Source organism: Porites lutea, chromosome 10 (assembly GCF_958299795.1).
Source record: "Porites lutea chromosome 10, jaPorLute2.1, whole genome shotgun sequence".
Taxonomy (NCBI): domain Eukaryota; kingdom Metazoa; phylum Cnidaria; class Anthozoa; order Scleractinia; family Poritidae; genus Porites; species Porites lutea.
Window position 1 is genome coordinate 22,379,983 of NC_133210.1, and position 19,470 is coordinate 22,399,452.

General features: G+C 39.7%; 1 protein-coding gene and 1 pseudogene across 1 annotated transcript in view; one reads left to right on the top strand and one right to left on the bottom strand.

The window, feature by feature from the left end:
- Positions 1-19,470, top strand: part of LOC140951303 (run domain Beclin-1-interacting and cysteine-rich domain-containing protein-like) — a 114,762-nt gene that overhangs the window by 65,210 nt on the left and 30,082 nt on the right. Inside the window, exons 14-16 of the mRNA XM_073400555.1 lie at positions 6,515-6,593; positions 6,944-7,018; positions 14,727-14,820. Coding sequence (XP_073256656.1) covers positions 6,515-6,593; positions 6,944-7,018; positions 14,727-14,820 — 248 coding nt within the window. The remainder of the gene's footprint in view (positions 1-6,514; positions 6,594-6,943; positions 7,019-14,726; positions 14,821-19,470) is intronic.
- LOC140950794 (uncharacterized) lies at positions 17,269-18,166 on the bottom strand (annotated as a pseudogene).

A 19,470-nucleotide genomic window follows, 5' to 3' on the forward strand; every position in this document is an offset into this window, starting at 1 on the left:
ACAAAAGCCAACGATCCATATGAAACACTCCTCGCCTAGAGCCACTCCACTGGAAAACGGATTCAGCTCGGCCGATTTATGTATGGGAAGGAAACTACGCACCACACTATCAACAACTGGCCATCTAAACTGATATCACAATAGCCTGAATTGACATAATTGCGTGGAACAGAAGCCAAGACGAAGACTAAACAAACAGAAGATTACAACTGATGACATGCTGTTAAAGAGCTGAGTAATCTGTCACCAGGCGATCATGTTTACATCCCTAATGATAAAAAGAACGCAGTGGTCATAGCCAAGACACCTGAGCCTCGTTCCTATTACCTCGAAACCGACTGTAACTCAACTGTCTGAAGAAACAGACAGCCGCTCAGTCCAAATCCTAAAGAAGTAAAGTGCTTAGCAGAAAATCCTTTTACCCCTCCACCTAAAGCTTCTAATTAGGATCAGCCACCTGTTCAGGCAGAGAAGAAAGAAGCTTTACATCCTGTTCAGAAGTCTTCCATTGCAGTTCCCATAACCACTAATCGTTTGGGAAAAAAAATTAACCCTCCTAAGAGATTAGGTTTTGATAAAGACTGGAAGAACGGTTGATATTAGTGATTTGCCACAATACCCAGCAAAATGGTAATATCCTATTTGTTCGTCAGGGTTGTCAGATGAGTAGTTGGTAAGAAGCAGCGCATCAAAATCACTAGTAAAATCGTCATCACTTAGCCTCCTTAAGTTCCTAATGAATTTGTACCGTGGTTTAAGAACATTCACACGCGCATTGATGCAGGCAAAAGGTGTGTTACGGTTACTCAAAATAGCGCTTAGAATTATATTAGTGACAATGGTGCATTACAGTAGACGTAGTTAGTAATTATAATTATGATGGATCAACATTGGAGACAGTTGTGTTACAAACTGCTGAAGTCCGCGTAGTTTTATATTGTGAGAAAAAAAAGCTGAAAAGTGCCAACACCGGTGAAGTTTGTATCGTAGGTGAGTACAACCATCCTTTACCAAAGGGTATGTGACATGACTCTGCAGTTCTCGAAGCTCAAGCCAATTAGATGCAGTAGTCACTAGGTGTGATGTGTTGATCACTGCAGGTAGAAGAATACTGTGTTTGTTCCGCCCAGGTTGTTCTTGCTTAGTGCTCCTGGTCATAACTAATCGATGACATCAATGGCATCAATGAAATAAATGAGTAATCAATAGGTAATCGATAGGTAATCAGTTGATTAGTCATTGATTATTGCCGATGATCAGTGAGTAATCGTTGACTAATCGACAGGCCACAAAATTTTTGGTCATCGATTGCATCGATTAGTCATTGATTGCATTGTTTAGTCATTCATTTCATCCATTACTCATCGATATCATCTCGTGGCTGCAAACGTATTTGGCGAAGAAAAACAAAATTAAAAAAAGTTAAATGAAAACAGGCCAAAGGAACTTGTACAAATATTCAATACTCAAGCTAGTTATGTAACTGCTTATGACGGATGTTTCCCTAAGCCGAAGCAGTTTTACTTTGCTAACAGACACCCACACAAAAAATCGATAACCACGTAGTCGATTCTTGTCAGCGTACTTGTTAGTTTGATTTTCAGACTGGTTGGTTACCGTTCAGTTGTTTTGTTGTTAATTAAAGAGTTGGGTAAAGTGAAATATTGTACAATTGAGAATCATCTGTATTTGTGATTAGCACTTTGCGTCTCGACATCTTCAACAAGATCTTCAGATACAAGGAAAAATGCGTCTAACACAGATAAAAGAATCACAAACGAAAAAAAATGGTACAAAAAAAACAAGAAAAGTGTCTTTCGTGCGCAATATAATAGTCGATGAGTAATCGATGGGTCATCGATGAGTAATCAATTACATCAATGAGTAATCGATGGGCCACAAAATTTTTGGTCTTCGATTACTCATCGATTACTCATTGATCATCGTCAATAATCAATGACTAATCAACTGATTACTCATCGATTACTCATTGATTACCAATTGATATCATTGATCATCGATTAGTTATGTCTGGTATGTAAGATATATCATAGAGCTTAAAGGGGCTATGTCACCCCACACGCATGCGCGAGCCAATGAAAACAAACTTGAAAAAGTTGGCCTGTCTTTTTCAAGTTCTGTCGGAGATTTTGGAAGGCTGTTTTTATCTGTCTAAATCTCAGCCATCGTTCCAAAGTTAGCGAAGTTTTGTATTAAGAATCGTTCTATGGTGATTACAGAATAATTTTTTGGCGTTATTTTGACATTGTTTGCCTGTGGAATGTTTTTACGTGGATTTACTGTGTCCTCTTATCAGCGGCCGTTGTAATGGCAGAGTTAATGACGGCTACTCCACAATGAGTGATGGAATCTTTGATGGAATCTTCCCTATAGTTCACTGAACCTTTCTATTGAGTTATTTTAGAGGTTGCTGGCTCTTGGATTTTTCTTGTGCTCAAAGTATGTGGACATATAATGAAGCGGCTATCGAGTTGGCGGCGGCCGTTTTTGGTAAACGATTACAAGAGCATCAGGCCATGAGTTTCGTGACCAAACTAAACTCCTGGCGAAGGAAACATTATAAAATTCGGCTAGATTCCGTCTTGTATTTATTGATTCACGGCAAAGATAAACACGACCGTTTGCTCGTCCAGATTGTTCTCAACGGACTTAGAGAGGCACCTTAGTACGATCGAGTTAGATCCTGTAAATGCTATGTTTTGTGTGTGAGCATATTTTTGGAAAATAGCAGAATTTACTTTCCCTTTTTATCAACGGACTGCTTATAGTGGAGTAGTATACCAATGATGCTTGGTTCTGTTTTTCTCGACGTCGCAGTGATTCGGCACGATCGAACAATTTTGCGCGATAATGTATGTTTCCCTAAGTTCAAAACAAAGACTTGATGTCTCTTGTTCTATCAGCATCTAAATTATAAAATCACTAGCGACAGACAAGTCTAATTGTTAATGATTTGAAACAGTCTTGGTCTTTATCTTCGATCTAGGGTCTTTTGTAGCTCGTTTGTAAAATACAACTTCGACTTATTTTGTTGAATAAGACAATATGTTGTTGTTGAATTTTTGTTTGCGCACTATTTTATAAATGGCATGCGTTTTTACTCCAAAACTACAAGTAAAATTGTCGTCACAATTATATTCTTGATCTAGCATAACCAGAGAAGGAACGTTCCGTAAATTCTATCGAAATATCCCTTATCTAAACCCATTTCCCTTGTTAACCTCTCTAAATTCGGAGCCTTGGACGTGACAGAGAACATGGAGAAAGTCACGCGCTAAAAACAATAGAATTTTGACAGTTGAAAGTAATTTGCATAACCTCAGAGCGCATGCTCTCCAGCTGACATAGCCCCTTTAAGCACGGAGCAGACGTTCTTAATGTGAAATTTACTACATATGAAAATTAGCAATTGCTGTTAATCGTCCTCAGTGTCACGAAGGATGACAGTATCGTAATCCTGACTCACGCATCAGACCGCCGAATCAGTCACTGGCATATTTATTTCATAAAAGAAATTTTTGCTTGGTTATGAAATAATTTTTAATCAAATTTTTCGGCATCTTAAGTAAAATAATAATGATGGAACTTTAAGAAAATGTTATTTATTTTGTTGTTAATATGAAACATTCGAGATATCGGCATTTGAAACTGCATTTTTACAAAAAAATGTAAATACCTTCGAAACCCTTCGACAGATTTTTCTAAACTTCAGCAAGTAAGCCTCAAAACTCTCTAGTTTTATATCAGGGAGTTTGAAGTAAATCGTGACCATACAACTCGTTGCACAAAATGCGGGTGAAATTTAACCTTAAATTCGCACGCTAACACATTTGTGAAAGTTGAGTGCCGACGGACTATATCCTAACTTCAAACCTTTGGTTGTTCCCATCACCCCACTTACTTATTATTTTTTGTTGAAGGATCCAGGCAGGGTATTCTTCAGTTAGTACAAACTTGAGAATCTAAAACCTTTATTAAACGGTCATTTAGCCGCAATAAAAAGTTTAACGCATCAAAAGAGGTCAAAGAATTCCCTAACCTGCTTATGAGATCAAAATTCTGTCAAAAACCACCGGAAATCAATGCGCAGGAAACACATCAGCCTCATGACCTCTCAATCGGCAAAAAGAACATTTGCTCAGTCAAAACGAAGAATCCTCCACAGTATAGTCCATCCGTTTTTCTAAGGTACCAGCTTTTAATGATCAAGCGCTCTTTTGATGTTGTGCTCTGATGGATCAGGGAGTTTGCACTGCGTGACAAAAGGTAATATTGTCTGATGGGCTTTTGTTGTAGAGCCAATTTCCTGTCGTAAAACGAGATTAGTTTTAGCCCTTTCCGAGTTAAGGATAGCAGAAGACGTGTCTTAAATTTTGAGATCTATTTTCCTCCAAAAAAATCTTTCGAGGAGTTTGTTCAACCTCTGATCTTATGGTGGAGTGCTGCCTGTTATGGTGGAGTGGTGCTTGCTTTTAGCTCATTTCCACGTGAACGCACTAACTTTCCCTTGGGAGAGACTAGAGATTTGCATTAGCATTTGACTGACGTGTTATCGCCTCTCAGCCACTCAGAAACTCCCGTACTCCTTGTTGCGGACTATTCAAAGTACCCAAGAATTAGGGTAGGCGGGATTTCAGTTTGACTTGCTCCCAATTTTCAAGCGGCTCCACCCCAAAAAACTACAGCATTCGCCCGCTAATCCCGCCAGCTTCGCAGGCTAATAATTATAAACCCTCCCTGTTGTCAGGCCTTCTTGACTTCAATAACTTTTACTTCATCATGCTCCACACCTCCTCTGGCATATGTTCATACCAGTTTCCTTCCTTTCAAGCTGGTATATCTCAGATAATTTCCAATGTACAATCTTTACCACATTATCATGCCGTTTTTTTAATATATTCCCTCTTGCCAACTTTTTACCCTCACTTACAAGGTGAGTCACACTCTGTCCCTTATTATTATTACTTTTATTATTAATTTTAGAATAATGATTGAGAGAAATATAAAACATGTGTAAAATAACGAACCTAGCTGTGGTTTCGTCTCACATTCTTGTAGGTCCTGACAAATTTTCCTACTACCAAATACGGGTAACTGTGGTTTGGAGCTTAAGACTTAGGTTTTTAGCGGGGCTCCCTCGCGCGCGAAGCGCGCGTGAGAGAGAGCCCCATACTCATAGAAGATGGTCAACCTCTTTTCTCTTGGTTGTCACGTGACTGACCGAGCGTACGTACGCGTCTACAGATTGTACGGGTAGGGTAGGGGAGACTATCAAAAGGAAGGGAGGGGTGTCTCAGGCGTGTCTTGGCAAATCCACATCTATTACATTGGCCATTCACAATATGGTCAATTGACAGCTGTCAAAACGGGATAGCCACTGCCCAGTATCACATTGCCGTATCGAGGGCTCATGTGTCAACTCATCAAGGTGACTTGATTTATTTGGAAGCTGTCCGCTGACCAGCTGTCTTACTAGATCGCGATCAATGTTCAATCTCATACTTTCTAGCTAGTTTGAGAGCACAGGAAAACTGATATTGCACACATCCATTGGACATCAATGTTTTGATCAATTGACAGCTGTCAAAACAGTGTATCCGCTGACCAGTATCACTTGACCGTATCGCGGGCTCAGGTGTTGACCCATCGAGGTCAAGTATTTTTTTGAAGTTATCCGCTGGCAAGTTACTAGTTTTCAAATGATCGCAGGCTCATATGAAATATGTTTTGTTTTTGGGCCGCACAATTAAAATTTTGATTTAAAACTGACCTCGGATCCGAAAATTCAGCCAGCTATTACAGGCAAGACAGTTGCTTTTGACTTTGCTCACCATGGTCACGCGTTGGTCATGCTCTACGTCCCTTTTTTATGCTCTGACTGGTCAAAATTTGACAGGTGAGCTCATGCGGAAAATTTATACAGCATCTTGAATCTTGTTTACCTTGACAGCTGAAGCTGAGAGAGTTTTGTGTCAACTTGTGATGTTTTTAACTGTCTTTTTCCACTGGATTCACAAAATGAAATTCAGCTGCTATCAGGAGCCTTCTGTTATTCATGGCTAGTTGGTTTTTGGTTGAGAAATTAATACATCACTTGTCAAAGTCGGGAATCCGATTTCGGATGGCAACGTTTTTGTTTTTCACCTTGCTTGATGCGTAAAGGTTGAAAAGTCTGAAGCGATACTGGCCTTACTTGATACCTTTCAGGAGCTTCATCTCGAATGGTAAGCCTCAGTAATTATTGTGTTTGATGTTTGTTTTTTATATCTAATTTAAAGAAGTCGAGCGTAGTTTATGCGGCTATGTAGTTTATGCACGTTTGTAAGATTTAAGACAATTTGATCTGACTAAGAATCAGGTAAACTTGATATAAGTTACACAACTTTAAAAAGTCTTTAGACATTTTCTCACCGCAGATAGAAAGAAGCGCTCTATACTACTAGCTTGCTTGCATTGCAGCTTATTAATTGTCTCCTTTTTGCCTGCATCATAGATTGGCTGAAACATTCAGAAAACTGCCAGATCATATTTGCTCAGACTCTCACCTCTATTCCATTCACGATCTTTTGCAGGTAATTTATTCTAAAATAGCATTATTGTAACCGCGGCAAGGCTAGCTCAGTTGCTAGAGTGCTTGCACCTGAGCAGTAGGTCACTGGTCCGATTGCCGGGCCCGGATTAGCAGTGCTCGAATGACCACATAGAAATGGTCTTTCCTTAGTCATGAGTTCTTGTGTGTTTTCTACATTTACCCTTAAATATAGTAGGTTTGAAACCCTAAGAAACACCCCAAGATATACAATATATGCGTTATTATAGTTGTCCTGGTCAGTTTTGAACCAAGGAAGTACACAATTCATCTTTCACTTATTCGGTTGGTCCGGTACGTTTTGCTTCTACCATTATGTTTTGTCTCTTTTAGGCTCGTAATGGACAACTTCTCTTGTTTCTGCGTAGTTTAGCACTGGAGTCGTTGAATCACATCACTCATTGCCAGGTATGATTATTCTGCATGGCTGAATAATTTTTATGAGCGACATACTTCTCCTGACTGTTTACCCTACAACCTACATCTTCTTTTTGTATAATTACAGTCGAACCTCTACTAACGGCCTCCTCTATAACCCCACGACGGTTACCTTTCTATAACGGCCACTTTGTTTTGTTCCAGCGGACAGTCCATAAATTTACTCTTGTCTAAGCCTCTCTACAACGACAACGGCTTCTAAAGCGTATCCCCAACTGCCAAAATAGCCTCTGGACAACAGTCAGTTTTTTCGGCGACTGATGAACTTGAATTTTGACCCGTATAGCTAGTTGATAATTAAGAGCCCATGACTGTAAATATCGAGAATCGCTGGCCAGGCTAAAAAAATCGAAAATTCTGATAATTTGTCAGAAAAACCCCTTTGGGGAACTATCTTCGAAAAAAATATTTTCAGCTTTCAAGAATCGATAGTTTTCGAGAAAATGAGGAAAAACGAAAATAGCGGTTTTTACCTACTTAATTATGCAAAAAATTAGAGTAAAAATGACCTACTTTATCGCGTCTGTACCGAGACAAGATTCAAAGCTATAAAACAGAAATATTTTTGTTTAAAAGAATTCTATCTTTTCTTTCTATCCATGGTACGTTTTAAACCATAAACTTAATTTTGAATTTTTTATGGTTTTTCAAAAACTACCACCAAGCGCACTTTTTAAAATGGCTAAAAAATGAGCGACTCCAGAGGCAAAAACCTCACCTTGGTATGTGTGATACCTAGCCAAAATGTATACTAGGACAAAGTTCAGCTCCTATATTAACGAGGCCCCATTAGGGGTTTTCGGGATACGGGATATTCGCGGAAAAAATTACCGGGATACGAGATATTTGAGGAAAAAGTTATTGGGATACAGGATATTGAGAAGTAGTTTCAGGGATACGGGATATTCGCAAAAAGTTGTAACATATCAGATTTTTGATGAGAAACGTTCTTGGATTACTCAATACATGCCCTTTTCTGTATTTTTGTTGATGATTAGATATAAATGAAAAATATATAAGTGTAAAACAAACCGTTTGACCAGTCATCGGTTCATCATGGGCACTATGTGGGGGTAACATGAAGTACTAAAAATAGCGCGCCAGCACTCGATCGAGGTAGCGCCACCTGATCGAAGCGAGACCTCTGTAATGGCGCAGGTCAAAGTCATTCATGACGTTACGGCGTGTATTTATAAAATCAACTGCGACAAACCAGTCTTTTTGGGCAAATGTAAGAACAACGTAAAAGCATCTGAGAGAAAACTGACAGTCTCCATCTATGCTCAAGATCAACTCCTCCCCTTCAATTTTGTTGATGTGCAACTCCAGTGCCAAATTGAAATCAGTGGCATATTGCGTAAAGCTGAGAATGTTCCAATTGAGGATGATGTCGTGGCACTGGATGAAGATGAATATTCTAGTTGTGTCATTGATTGTTTGGACAACAGCACGAGAGTCAGCTGAGATTGGAGAAGATGTGTCAGAAGAGGCAGAAGCATCTAATGAAGTCGTTCAAGTGCGACCCTCAGAGACAACAGTGCGAACCACACGGTCTGGACGAACACCGCGACCCCGAGATCAATCATTATACCTGTTCTACGATTGACAGTCAAATATCCACACTTACTAATGACACTGATGTCTCTATGGTTGATTAATACCAAAGATAAACTGCTGTTTGACACAAGTTGTACCATTTGTGCCACTGGACTGCACAGAACACATATGAATTAACCAAATGCTCAGGACGGCAACTAACTAATAAAGGAACAAAATGAGAAAATGCTATGGTATCAGGCGATATGTAGAAATTAAGGGCATCAGGTAAGCTAATTATATTCACTGGTATACAAAAGTGGCAGCATGTGTTAACTTTCCACTTGATATCTACCATATTTTGAATGACAGTAGTTTAAACAACTGTCACAATAAGCTCCTTGAAAACCATACTTTTCCAGTTTAGGTTTTAATGCCAGTGAACGAATATTATAAAATATATCGTAGCAAGTAACATGAAAAATGGCCGATACTTTAATTTCCGGGATATTTGTGACCGGAATTTATGGGATACGGGATATTTGGTCAAAAAATTACAGGGATACGGGATATTAAGACCCCCCCTAATGGGGCCTCATTAACAGAATATGAAATAAAAAATCTGGGTACTCCGGATTCGCCTTTACAAAATAAAAAGTTTCGTGACCACCAGTGGAAAAATGTCACAAATTTGCATAAGTCAAATTTATAGAGAAATGATGCCGCCTGATTTTTCTTTGTAGTTTCGGTACGTGGTATATTCGAAACGTAGGAGAAAGAATGAAAGCGCCTTAAAATGAAGCTAAAATTAAGTAAAGGATCTGAAAAATTGATATCCCTGATAACAAATTGCTGTGAAGGTTGGTGACACAATGTGGTAAATTTGCATATAAATGCATCTGCATATTCCTATCGTACACAAGGACGGGTTTCAATACTGTTACATCACGCAATATTTGAGGTTTGAAATAGCATAACCAAGAGAATAGCTAATGTTAGATGTTTTGTAATTTGTATGTTAGCTCTTCTTAATTGTACATTATAAAATTAAGGTTGCTCAGCAGTTGTTGTCATTGTTGTTGGGTGTTGGAGTACTGTATTCTGCAATTGCGTGACCGTTGTCAAACTCAGCACAGTCAGACTTTATTTTTACCGGTACCATAAAAAAAATTGTGAGCTTATGAAGTGTGTAAAGAAATATTATTCATGTCTGATAACTCAACTTTACTTTATTCACCTGAATGAATTTCACCGTCATACATCTTTCTTGGAGTGGGCACATGCTTTTATGGTACCGATAGTTCATTCGTCAAGGCATTTTGAGGGATTTGCCATTAATAACACTATACATCAGACTCTGTAAGTTGTTAATCAACAAAAATCCGAAATAGTTAATTTTCTCATTAGTTTTTCAAAGTTATATTTTGGTGAAATTGCCACGTCTCGCATATTAAAAATAACGTAAGTAAAGACGAGATTAAAGTAATCATTCCCCCTTTTCTCTCTTTTCTAAAATTCTTCCACCTGCTCTTTCTGCCTCTTGACTGTTCGTGCGTTCAACACTATTAAGCCCAGAAACGTTTTCGAACACCCAAAGATGGTCAAAGATCGCCAAGTGGACCGACCCGTAATTGTGCCATTGATTAGTTGAAACCTTCATTGAACGGACCCTCACGGATCCTTGCAATTGTCCTCTAATAGAAAAAGTAAATTAGATGGAGGGAGTACTGCCGACACTGGAGTCGTTCTGGTGTTTTTTTTTTTTTAACCATGAATATCCATCACGAACCCAGGCAACATTTGGGATAAAAAAAATCGACTTCCAATTTTTCTATTCACCTTCTATTCTCTACATATTAATTAAATGTCCCTTTCCTGAAAAGTTGGCCAGCTAAACTTTCTTGCAAAACAAAGACAGTGGGAAGACGATCAAGTGCCGGAGCAACAGAAGAAGAAAGGCAAAGGGAAAAAAGAGAGCGGGAGAGAAAGATCGATATAGGTTCGAAAGAGATGTCCAAATTTTGGCTTCTGTGAATGCTCCATAAAAGCTTCTAAATTAGTGAACGTCCAATTGAGCAGTCTTGTGTTGCAAATCTCTTTTTCAGCCATTCCCATATCAAGCTAACTGGCTAGCCTGCATAACAGGCGTGCGATTTTCAGGCCAGCGAAGGCAATTAAGCCCGAAGCCGGAGCGAATGCAAGCGCGAAGCGAGTGAGGAGAGCCATTAAGGGGTATGTCTGGGGCGGAATGCAAAAAAAAACAATGGTACGTGGACGGCCGTTGTTTTTTCTACGTCTTCCCCGTCGCGCTTGTCTGGCGCTTCTCACTCACTTCGCGCTTGCCTTCGCTCTCCTGCAAAAACGCGAAAAAAAATAACGCCTGTTATGCAGGCTACTAACTGGTTGAAAGCCGGTCCAAAAAGGAGGATTTGGTCAAAAGGCGGGGTTTTCTACTAAAATTGGCCGTCAAAAAAGAGTTAAAGGGGCTATGCCAAGCCAATTGCTAGTTCATTTTAAAAAGCTAATATGGTCTTCATTTCGCATAAATTTAGTTCCAAAAATTATGGTCCAGTTTTGTTATGTAACACTATATTTAGGCACTGAAACTGTTTCCTGTCGCTTCTGTTGCTACTGATGGCCAGGATGGACATGGACTGAAAATTGGAAAAATTGGGCCATCTTTTTCAAGTTTCTTTGAATGCATCACCCAAAAAGATATTTTCGGCTAGTGTTCCCTGATAAAATGATATCTTCTTCATACCCCACATGTAACTCTACAATGAACTTTTTTTGACTGGGTAAAGGCAGTAAGTAATGACTAATAATTAGCCTAAAACAGCAAATATACTTATTTGGGGTCTTCTTGACAAGAACTGTCACAGGGAGCCCAGAACCCCCGCTTCACACATTGACAATCTGTAACCAGCTGTTGTCATGTTTCGTTCCTGCGGATATATAATATTAGATACCGTCCAAACGTAAGGACACTGTAATTAGAGGGCCTGCTGCTAAGAGGGAAATATCTAAATAATGGATTTTTTTTGCCTGGTATCACAAATGGCTAGAGCTAAAATTTTCATGGTCAAAATTCCAAACCAAGGAAAAAATGTTTTTTCGTAATTTTTTGGGTAACAGCACATGTTATTCAGCAATTAAATAGCCCCTACCCCCCTCGCATATGCCATAGCTAAACATCAATTTAAGAGCAGTTTTATCGCGTAACTCCTCTTTCCCTTTGTCTGAAGTTCTTTCCTTCTTTGCTTTGGAAAACGATTAGGCGTAAATAAAACCGCCGATGCCACTTACTTACCTCGCTATGTTATTTAGCCCCTTGGTCGCTATCAACTACCCTGCGAGCAGAGGTCCTTCGATCTTCCTAGATAAGTCGGGAAGAGGAATAGAAGGGTAGCTATCAACTAAAGAGTGATTCGATCGGACGTTCCGGTGTGAAGGCACGAGCTGGGACATTGCGGGTACTGACGTTAATACTCCTGAGCAAAAGGCAGGTATTTCTTTAAACAAAACTCGGGTCTGCTGTAAACTGAAAAACGTAGTCAAGTTACGCTTTTACTCTGCGTCGCCTTACTGTCCGGTTAGTAAATGGTACTTACGTCGATATAATTTCGTTGCCGCATACTGCAATAGGCCAGCGGCGTCAAGGATGACCTTTCTGATACTTCTCATTTCAAGATGATGCTACGTTTTGCAAGCACTCGAAATGGGTGGGAGTTGGTTGGAGTAGCTCAAAAGCAGTGAACAAGGAGTCTTATCTTCCATGGACAAATCCTAGTCGCATCGTCATAAAAAGGTGATTTACTCTGTTGGAGTACAGTTGAACCTCCATGTGCGACCACCTATCCAAAACACCAAAACCCACCCAGTTAAGTCTTACAGTTGGAATCTCTCCTGTAAGCGCCCGCGACCACTAATTGGGGCTGACTGTTAAATGATTTTGCATTGTTTTTAACCTCTTGTAAGCGACCACCTGACGAGTTTTCTGATCTCTTGTGGTAGGAACAACAACAACATAGAACTGCACATATCGTAACTTGGAAATTGCATGCAATAAATTATCTTCCTTAAAGTAGATGTGTCCAGTTTTCTTCTCAGAGAAACCTCCTGTGGTTCGATTCTCGTAAGAGACCACCTCCCGTTAGCGACCACTAAGTCTGCGCATTTTGGGTGGTCGCTTTCGGGAGGTTCTACTGTAGTCTCCTTTTCCAGTTCTTCGGCGGCGCGGCGTCGGTTGGAACTTGTTTTGGTTCATGGGTTTCGCGCATAGATTTACACACTAAGGCGCTGCTACATTATATTTTGAAATCAACAAATATCATTTTTTATTTGAAGGAAAACGCCCCTTGGCAGGTGGTACAACTCCGCGATGACCTAAAAGAGGCAGCTTTTGCGGGAAAGATGTTTCGGATTCGTTTCGGAGGAGAGAAACCGCTGGACCGTATGAACTACGATCACTTAGCTGTTTCCTAGGGCCTTTGGTAGCTGCCTAATTATACCTCTATTTGTGAAAAAGTAAAGAAATTAACCAAGGGACGGTTTGTTGTTTGTAATACGTAGTAAAAGAAATCAGATTTCAACATCTCTGACAAGAAAATGCTAACTTTTAGTGCGTGACGGACAGGCATGCAAAGTTAGTATCCCTTCTTTCTGAAGAGAAAATAAACTACTGAGGAACCAATGATGTTGCGAACAACGCATTGTCTGTTCAAAACAAAGTTTCCATAAAATTTCATAAGGAGAAAAAAATCAGTAAAAGAAGGCGGAGCTGCTCGAGACGTCGTTGCGTGACATTGTTACTCTAACTGTTAGTTTATGACTTCCTCTCACGCAGTGTATCCCGTTCGCAAAAAACCTCCTCCAAAAAAAACTTTCAAGGAAAATATACCTACCTATTTTAGATATACCGGAGGCGAATTTACGATGATACATATGGATGCTAATACAAGGAAGTTAGGAAAAGAAACGAGAGACATGGGATATAGTTTACATAATAATTCGGCGCTTTAACGTACGCTTCTTCGAGGTCGTTTATCATTATTATTTTTTGTGAACAGTTAATTACTCTGATATTTTAACATAAACTTTATCAAAAACCGTTTTCTTGCTTCGTGATGTTTCCGAATATTACATACTGGCCCTAAATTGAACAAAACCGGCTGCCGCACCATTTCTCTACAAAATTGACTTATGCAAATTTGTGATATTTTTCCACTGGTGGTCAGGAAACTTTTTATTTTGTAAAGGCGAATCCGGAGTACCCAGATTTTTTATTTCATATTCTGTTAATATAAGAGCTGAACTTTGTCCTAGTGTACATTTTGGCTAGGTATCACACATACCAAGGTGAGTTTTTTGCCTCTGAAGTCGCTCATTTTTTAGCCATTTTAAAAAGTGCCATTGATGGTAGTTTTTAAAAAACCATAAAAAATTCAAGATTAAGTTTATGGTTTAAAACGTACCATGGATAGAAAGAAAAGATAGAATTCTTTTAAACAAAAATATTTTTGTTTTATAGCTTTGAATCTTGCCTCGGTACAGACGCGATAAAGTAGGTCATTTTTACTCTAATTTTTGCATAATTAAGTAGGTAAATACCGCTATTTTCGTTTTTCCTCATTTTCTCGAAAACTATCGATTCTTGAAAGTTAAAAATATTTTTTTCGAAGATAGTTTCCCTAAGGGGTTTTTCTGACAAATTATCAGAATTTTCGATTTTTTTAGCCTGGCCAGCGATTCTCGATATTTACAGTCATGGGCTCTTAATCACTGCATCTTATTTCAACTGTGTTCCATTTACACTGCTGCAGTAATCATAAACTGTCTATGCTAATTGTAGCGAATGTTGCGAACCTTTCTTGTTTTGTCAGGTTAATTTTTTGATTCAAAACATTATTTAAGTTTTTTGTCTTTTTCTCTCTACATACTAGAATGTAATTGGATTACAATTTTGGGATACAGTAAGCTTTAACTTAGGAACAATATACGTGTTGTACTATGTAAAACAAAATTTGTTTTAACACCACTACCTCCCATGAATGGCCGCCTCTCTACAACGGTCACTTTCGGCCGTTGTAGAGCGGTTCGATTGTATTACGTTGTACAATATTACATTGCCAATTTCCTACAGCTTTGCCTTGCGAAAGGATTCATTTGTGAATACTGCAAGGATGGAGATGACGTCATATTTCCCTTTCAACTAAACAGAGTTGTTCAGTGTTCAGGTTGGGTACTTGTTTTGCTACATTTCATTTCATGTTTTTTGCCAGATTTTTTATCGTGAATATTGTTTATTGCTAACTGCAAATTTATACAATATGAATAATGATGTGTATGATCAAAAGGATTGTCTTAACAAGCAAAACGAAACAAATAAAGATCAACTGAAACCTAAGAAAATTTTGAAACTGGTTGAAAAAGTTGATCAACCAAACCAATCGAAAACGGTTTTTCGTAATAGAACACGAAAAAAAACCCAATTAACCGAACCAACCAAAATCGGTTGGTCCCAATAGAACACAACCGTTGTCTCATAAAGGGTCAAGTACAGGGATTCTAGTGGCCTCGCGAAGAAGCAAAGCACACCGGCAACAGCTAGTTGAAGACGTTCAGGCATAGCAGGAAGAGCAGGAGAAACGCGACATCAGGGAAGAGGTGCCTGCCCACCTTGTTTCCAAGCATCCTATCTGCTATGATTCATACTGTTTATTTGACCTTTCACACGATAAGAAACTTGAAACTTTCAGTTTTCAGGGATTTTCAACCTTGAGTTCATGAAAGAGAACGGAAAAAAATGCTGAAGACAGTTATTTGACTAGAAACACGTTATCGCAAAATCCTCGCCAAGCTGTTAAGGGTCAGCAGTGAGAAACAAGGAAACAAACCAAAGGGAAAAAATATGATCAAAAACGAAATTGTACAAAGAAAAGAAAAAACCCACGGCGAGATTCGAACACCTCTTGCGCGAGGAGTCAGCTCCCAGAGGTCACGCTGTTGCGGAATGGTTGGCTCGGTAAAATTGTTAACTTTGAAGCAGTCTTCTTTGCCATACGCACTGTTTGAAGCTTGTGGAGCTGTATTAATCACGAATTCAAATGTACATTTGAGAACAAATGGCTTTAATGATAATTTCGGAGTCATGCTGTATTATTTCAGTGTTAATCCGATCGATGTATGAAGCTGGGCTGAAACTGAGCAGTCTTTGATGTGGTCCATCGGTCACATCGATCGGCGGGGAAAGAACCAATTCACTGTGGGCTTTCCTTAGTGTAATACGAGTTCAAAGGTGTAGATTTCAGGGAAAAGCAAGGTTTTGACGGTAAAAAGTCGAACTGAGACGCACTTCCGAAAAACAAACAAATCCCACGACCTATTAAGCCCTATTAAAATCGTCTGCGAAGTGAGACGCACCGACAAAATATTCTTTATCTTGATTTTCGCTCCTATTTCTTTAAAGCTACTGGTCTTCATTGTTGTCTGCAAAATACTTTGCCGTCGAGTTTGCAGGTCGTTATGATCCACGTGTGACAAAATTGTAAATTTGGCTTTTGCGAGGAACATATTGAGAAAATGGTTTCATGACGTTTGTGCTTTTTGAAAAGAGGAACGTAAAAAAAGAAAAAGTATTTTTGTTCACCAAATTAAACCATATTTAAACTAGAAATACGTGTATTGCAGAATCTCGCAAAGCTCAGGAGGAGGCCCATAAATTGGAAGTGGGGAGAGAATTGGAGTAAATTGTGTAACTAGGGAGGGCGCGTTTCAACACTGGCTTTAAAATTGGAAAGTGAATTGTAGTTAATCTCCTTTTTTATAGAGAGGAACGATGATATTTTGCTATCAGCTAAAGAGATTTTTAATTTTGTCTGCTGTCTGAAGTATTTACCCAACAAAACTCCAATTTTGAAGGAGAATATTGTCCCCAAAAAATGCAATTTTTGGCCCAAACTTCTCCCGCTGATACCCAGTGCAAGTTTTTGTTAGTAGTCAAACAAATGCTATAGTGAGTAGTTTCATCTGAAGTACTAACCACAGAAGGTTTTGTTTTACCATTTCCAATTTTGCTCAATCCTTGGCGACATTCATTCATAAATTTTCGCTGGTCGATACTGAAATTCCCTGACTTGTTAAATTGTCCTTTACGGGGAAAAGAATTAATTTTCCGGGCATGGCAACTATGTCACACACTAATATTCTGACGAGATCCAAAATATAGATGTTCTTTCCGAATATTAAGTAGGATCAAAAATAGTCAGGTGGCATAGATTCGTGTAGTGGCTCAACGCTTTTCATCAATTCAGACTTTGAGGGAGGGAATGATTGAACTTCATGGGGAAAGAATTCTTCCAAATCCCCTTCACGGCTCTGCATTGAGATATACAAATGACCAAGAAGAGGCACATTATTTTCATGAGCTTTAATCTTCTTTCCTTTCTTCGGCCTAATCTTTGGACTCGGTTTCTTGAAGAGTGCTGGCTATGAATAGATCGGTTTCGTTCTTCCAGTACCTCTCTGACAAAGTAACTGTATTGCTTCTTGCTTGTGTCTTCAAGGGTGTACAATGCAGCTATGGCCGATTCATCAGCGCAATCTCGACTGTCTAAGAATACAAGTTCTGAAAAATCGGCCAAGAAAGGGCTCCAGAGACTAGTGACCTGCCTTTGAAAGGTTTTTTACGTTGATAGACCTTCCTCGTGATTCAGAACGTTTTGGGGATTATCTGGATCGTTATCAGAAAAGAGTTCCCTCTCGAACTGTTTCCAGAGTCTTGACAGCTCTGGTTCTTACAGCATCCAGCATCTGAAGGCAAGAGGATTTTCTGTAAGACTAATACAACCCCCCGAGCCTTTCACGTGATCGAACAGAATTCCAGAGAATGTATTGGCCGTTTTTGAAAAAACCCAGTTGCCCTTAATCTGAAACTCTTCTTTGATTGGTCGAGGAAAAGATTTCATATCTCTTATATGAACGGGTAGCCACCTTGCGTAATTGACATGGTCTAAGGCAAAGAGCAAAAGTGCTAGTTCTTCCAAAACGTTCACATACAAAGGAACGTTTTTCTCCCTGCGAGCCCGGACAAAGATGAGAATAAGAGTTTCTTATCGCAAAATAAGCTCCCATAAATGTTGGACTTTTAGCTATCATCTGTTATCTCCAGGCTTCAGCTGTTTCTTTGTGTTCAGACCCATTACAACTTAAGAAAGCTTCACGTTGAAGGATATGCAAGGTTAACCGTGTGACTTGGTGGGCGTGTCTGGTACGGGTGAGGTGTGCTGCGTTCAACATCGACTTTGCAGTCCCGGCAGAAGATACTTCAGCTTCTGATAGAGCTGATGTCCACCCAGAGCCTTCCAGTAAATCTCCAAGTACGTTCCAAAGGGCCATCTCTGTGTGCAACCCTCCCAGCGTGGCTACATACTGTCGTTCGCCATGAGTGGCTGGAAACTGCCATTGGATCAGCTTTGCCAGGGCGAGGAGTAGCTGATCAAACGTAATGACTGGAATCTGACCAGGGTTAAGGGTTAAGTAAATTGTCGCTTGCTTCATTACATCTATACCGTGCTTAATCATTGCAGGTGTAGAAGAGAGGAAGCATTGCACACAAAGCTGGAAGCCCATGTGTCGGCGTTTGTTGAGAGGCGTGATAAGCTGCCCATGCAATAACGTCTCCTTTCTCTATTTCGTCTTTTTTCAGAAGTCGCGTGGAGATCTGCACCCATTTATTTTTCGCTTCTAGGGCTTTATCCAGGCAGACCTTTGTTGCTCCACCTTTACCTCTGGGACAACAGTGTTAGAACTTTGCCATGGACAGTAGCGTAGGTTTCAGGGAGCTGGACATGCGTTCCTTTCACGGGGGGAGGAACCGTAACTGGCGGTCTACATTCACCCGGCTTGTTTGGGGATGGAAATTGGAACATACTAATACCAGTACCATGGAAAGAGCTTTGTGGTGTAGTGAACTGGGATTATGATCCAGGTTGTCCAAAGCACCAACGGTAAACAGACCTCTGTGCAGGGAAACAGGAGATACAACTCCGTCCTCGTCAACACGTGTGCGTATTGCTTTGGCGAGCTCCCTGAATCGTCGTGGAAATTTATAGTTTTTTAATGCTGGTCAAACGGAAAAACCGGTCAAAAGCTTGCCATCTCCAGATGAAAAAAAATCGAAAGACAAAGCAAAGGCACACTCAACTGCATCGGAGACTGACGAAGTGTTCGAAGCTTTAGAAATGGCGGAAGGTGTGGGGTCGAAGCTTGAAGCTGTACTTAAAAAATTTGAAAAGCTTGATACTATTGAAAGCCGCTTGAGCCAGATGCACACAACACTAGCAAGTATTGAAGAAAATGTAAGCGGGCTGGATTCGGAAGTGGAAGATCTCAAAACAAAGTCCAAACAGCTTGGCTCAACAGTCAATGAATTGAAAGAAAGCATCCAATTTAATGAGAAGGACATATCCGACTTAAAACTTGAAAACAAAAAGTTACAACAGGATGTTTGCGAGCTCTAGAAACAACTTCTTTACATGGAGACTTACTCAAGGAGGGAAAATGTAAAGTTTGTGGGGCTCCTAGAAGAGCAAGTTGACAACATGAATGGTGGTGACGAAGATCCCAATAGCGCGCAAGCACAAATAGAAGATACAAGAGGGATTATCTATAAATTTCTCGAACATCAACTAAAGATTCCAAATGTGCGAGAAACAATTGAATTCCAAAGACTTCACCGCTTACGAAAACCAAAAAATGGAAGCTCGCGTCCGATTATTGCATGATTTTTATGTTACGAGGATAAGGAACTACTGATGGATCAGGCCCGAAACGTCTGAAGGACACGGAATTCCATGTCTACGATGATATCCCAAAATTGCTGTTCG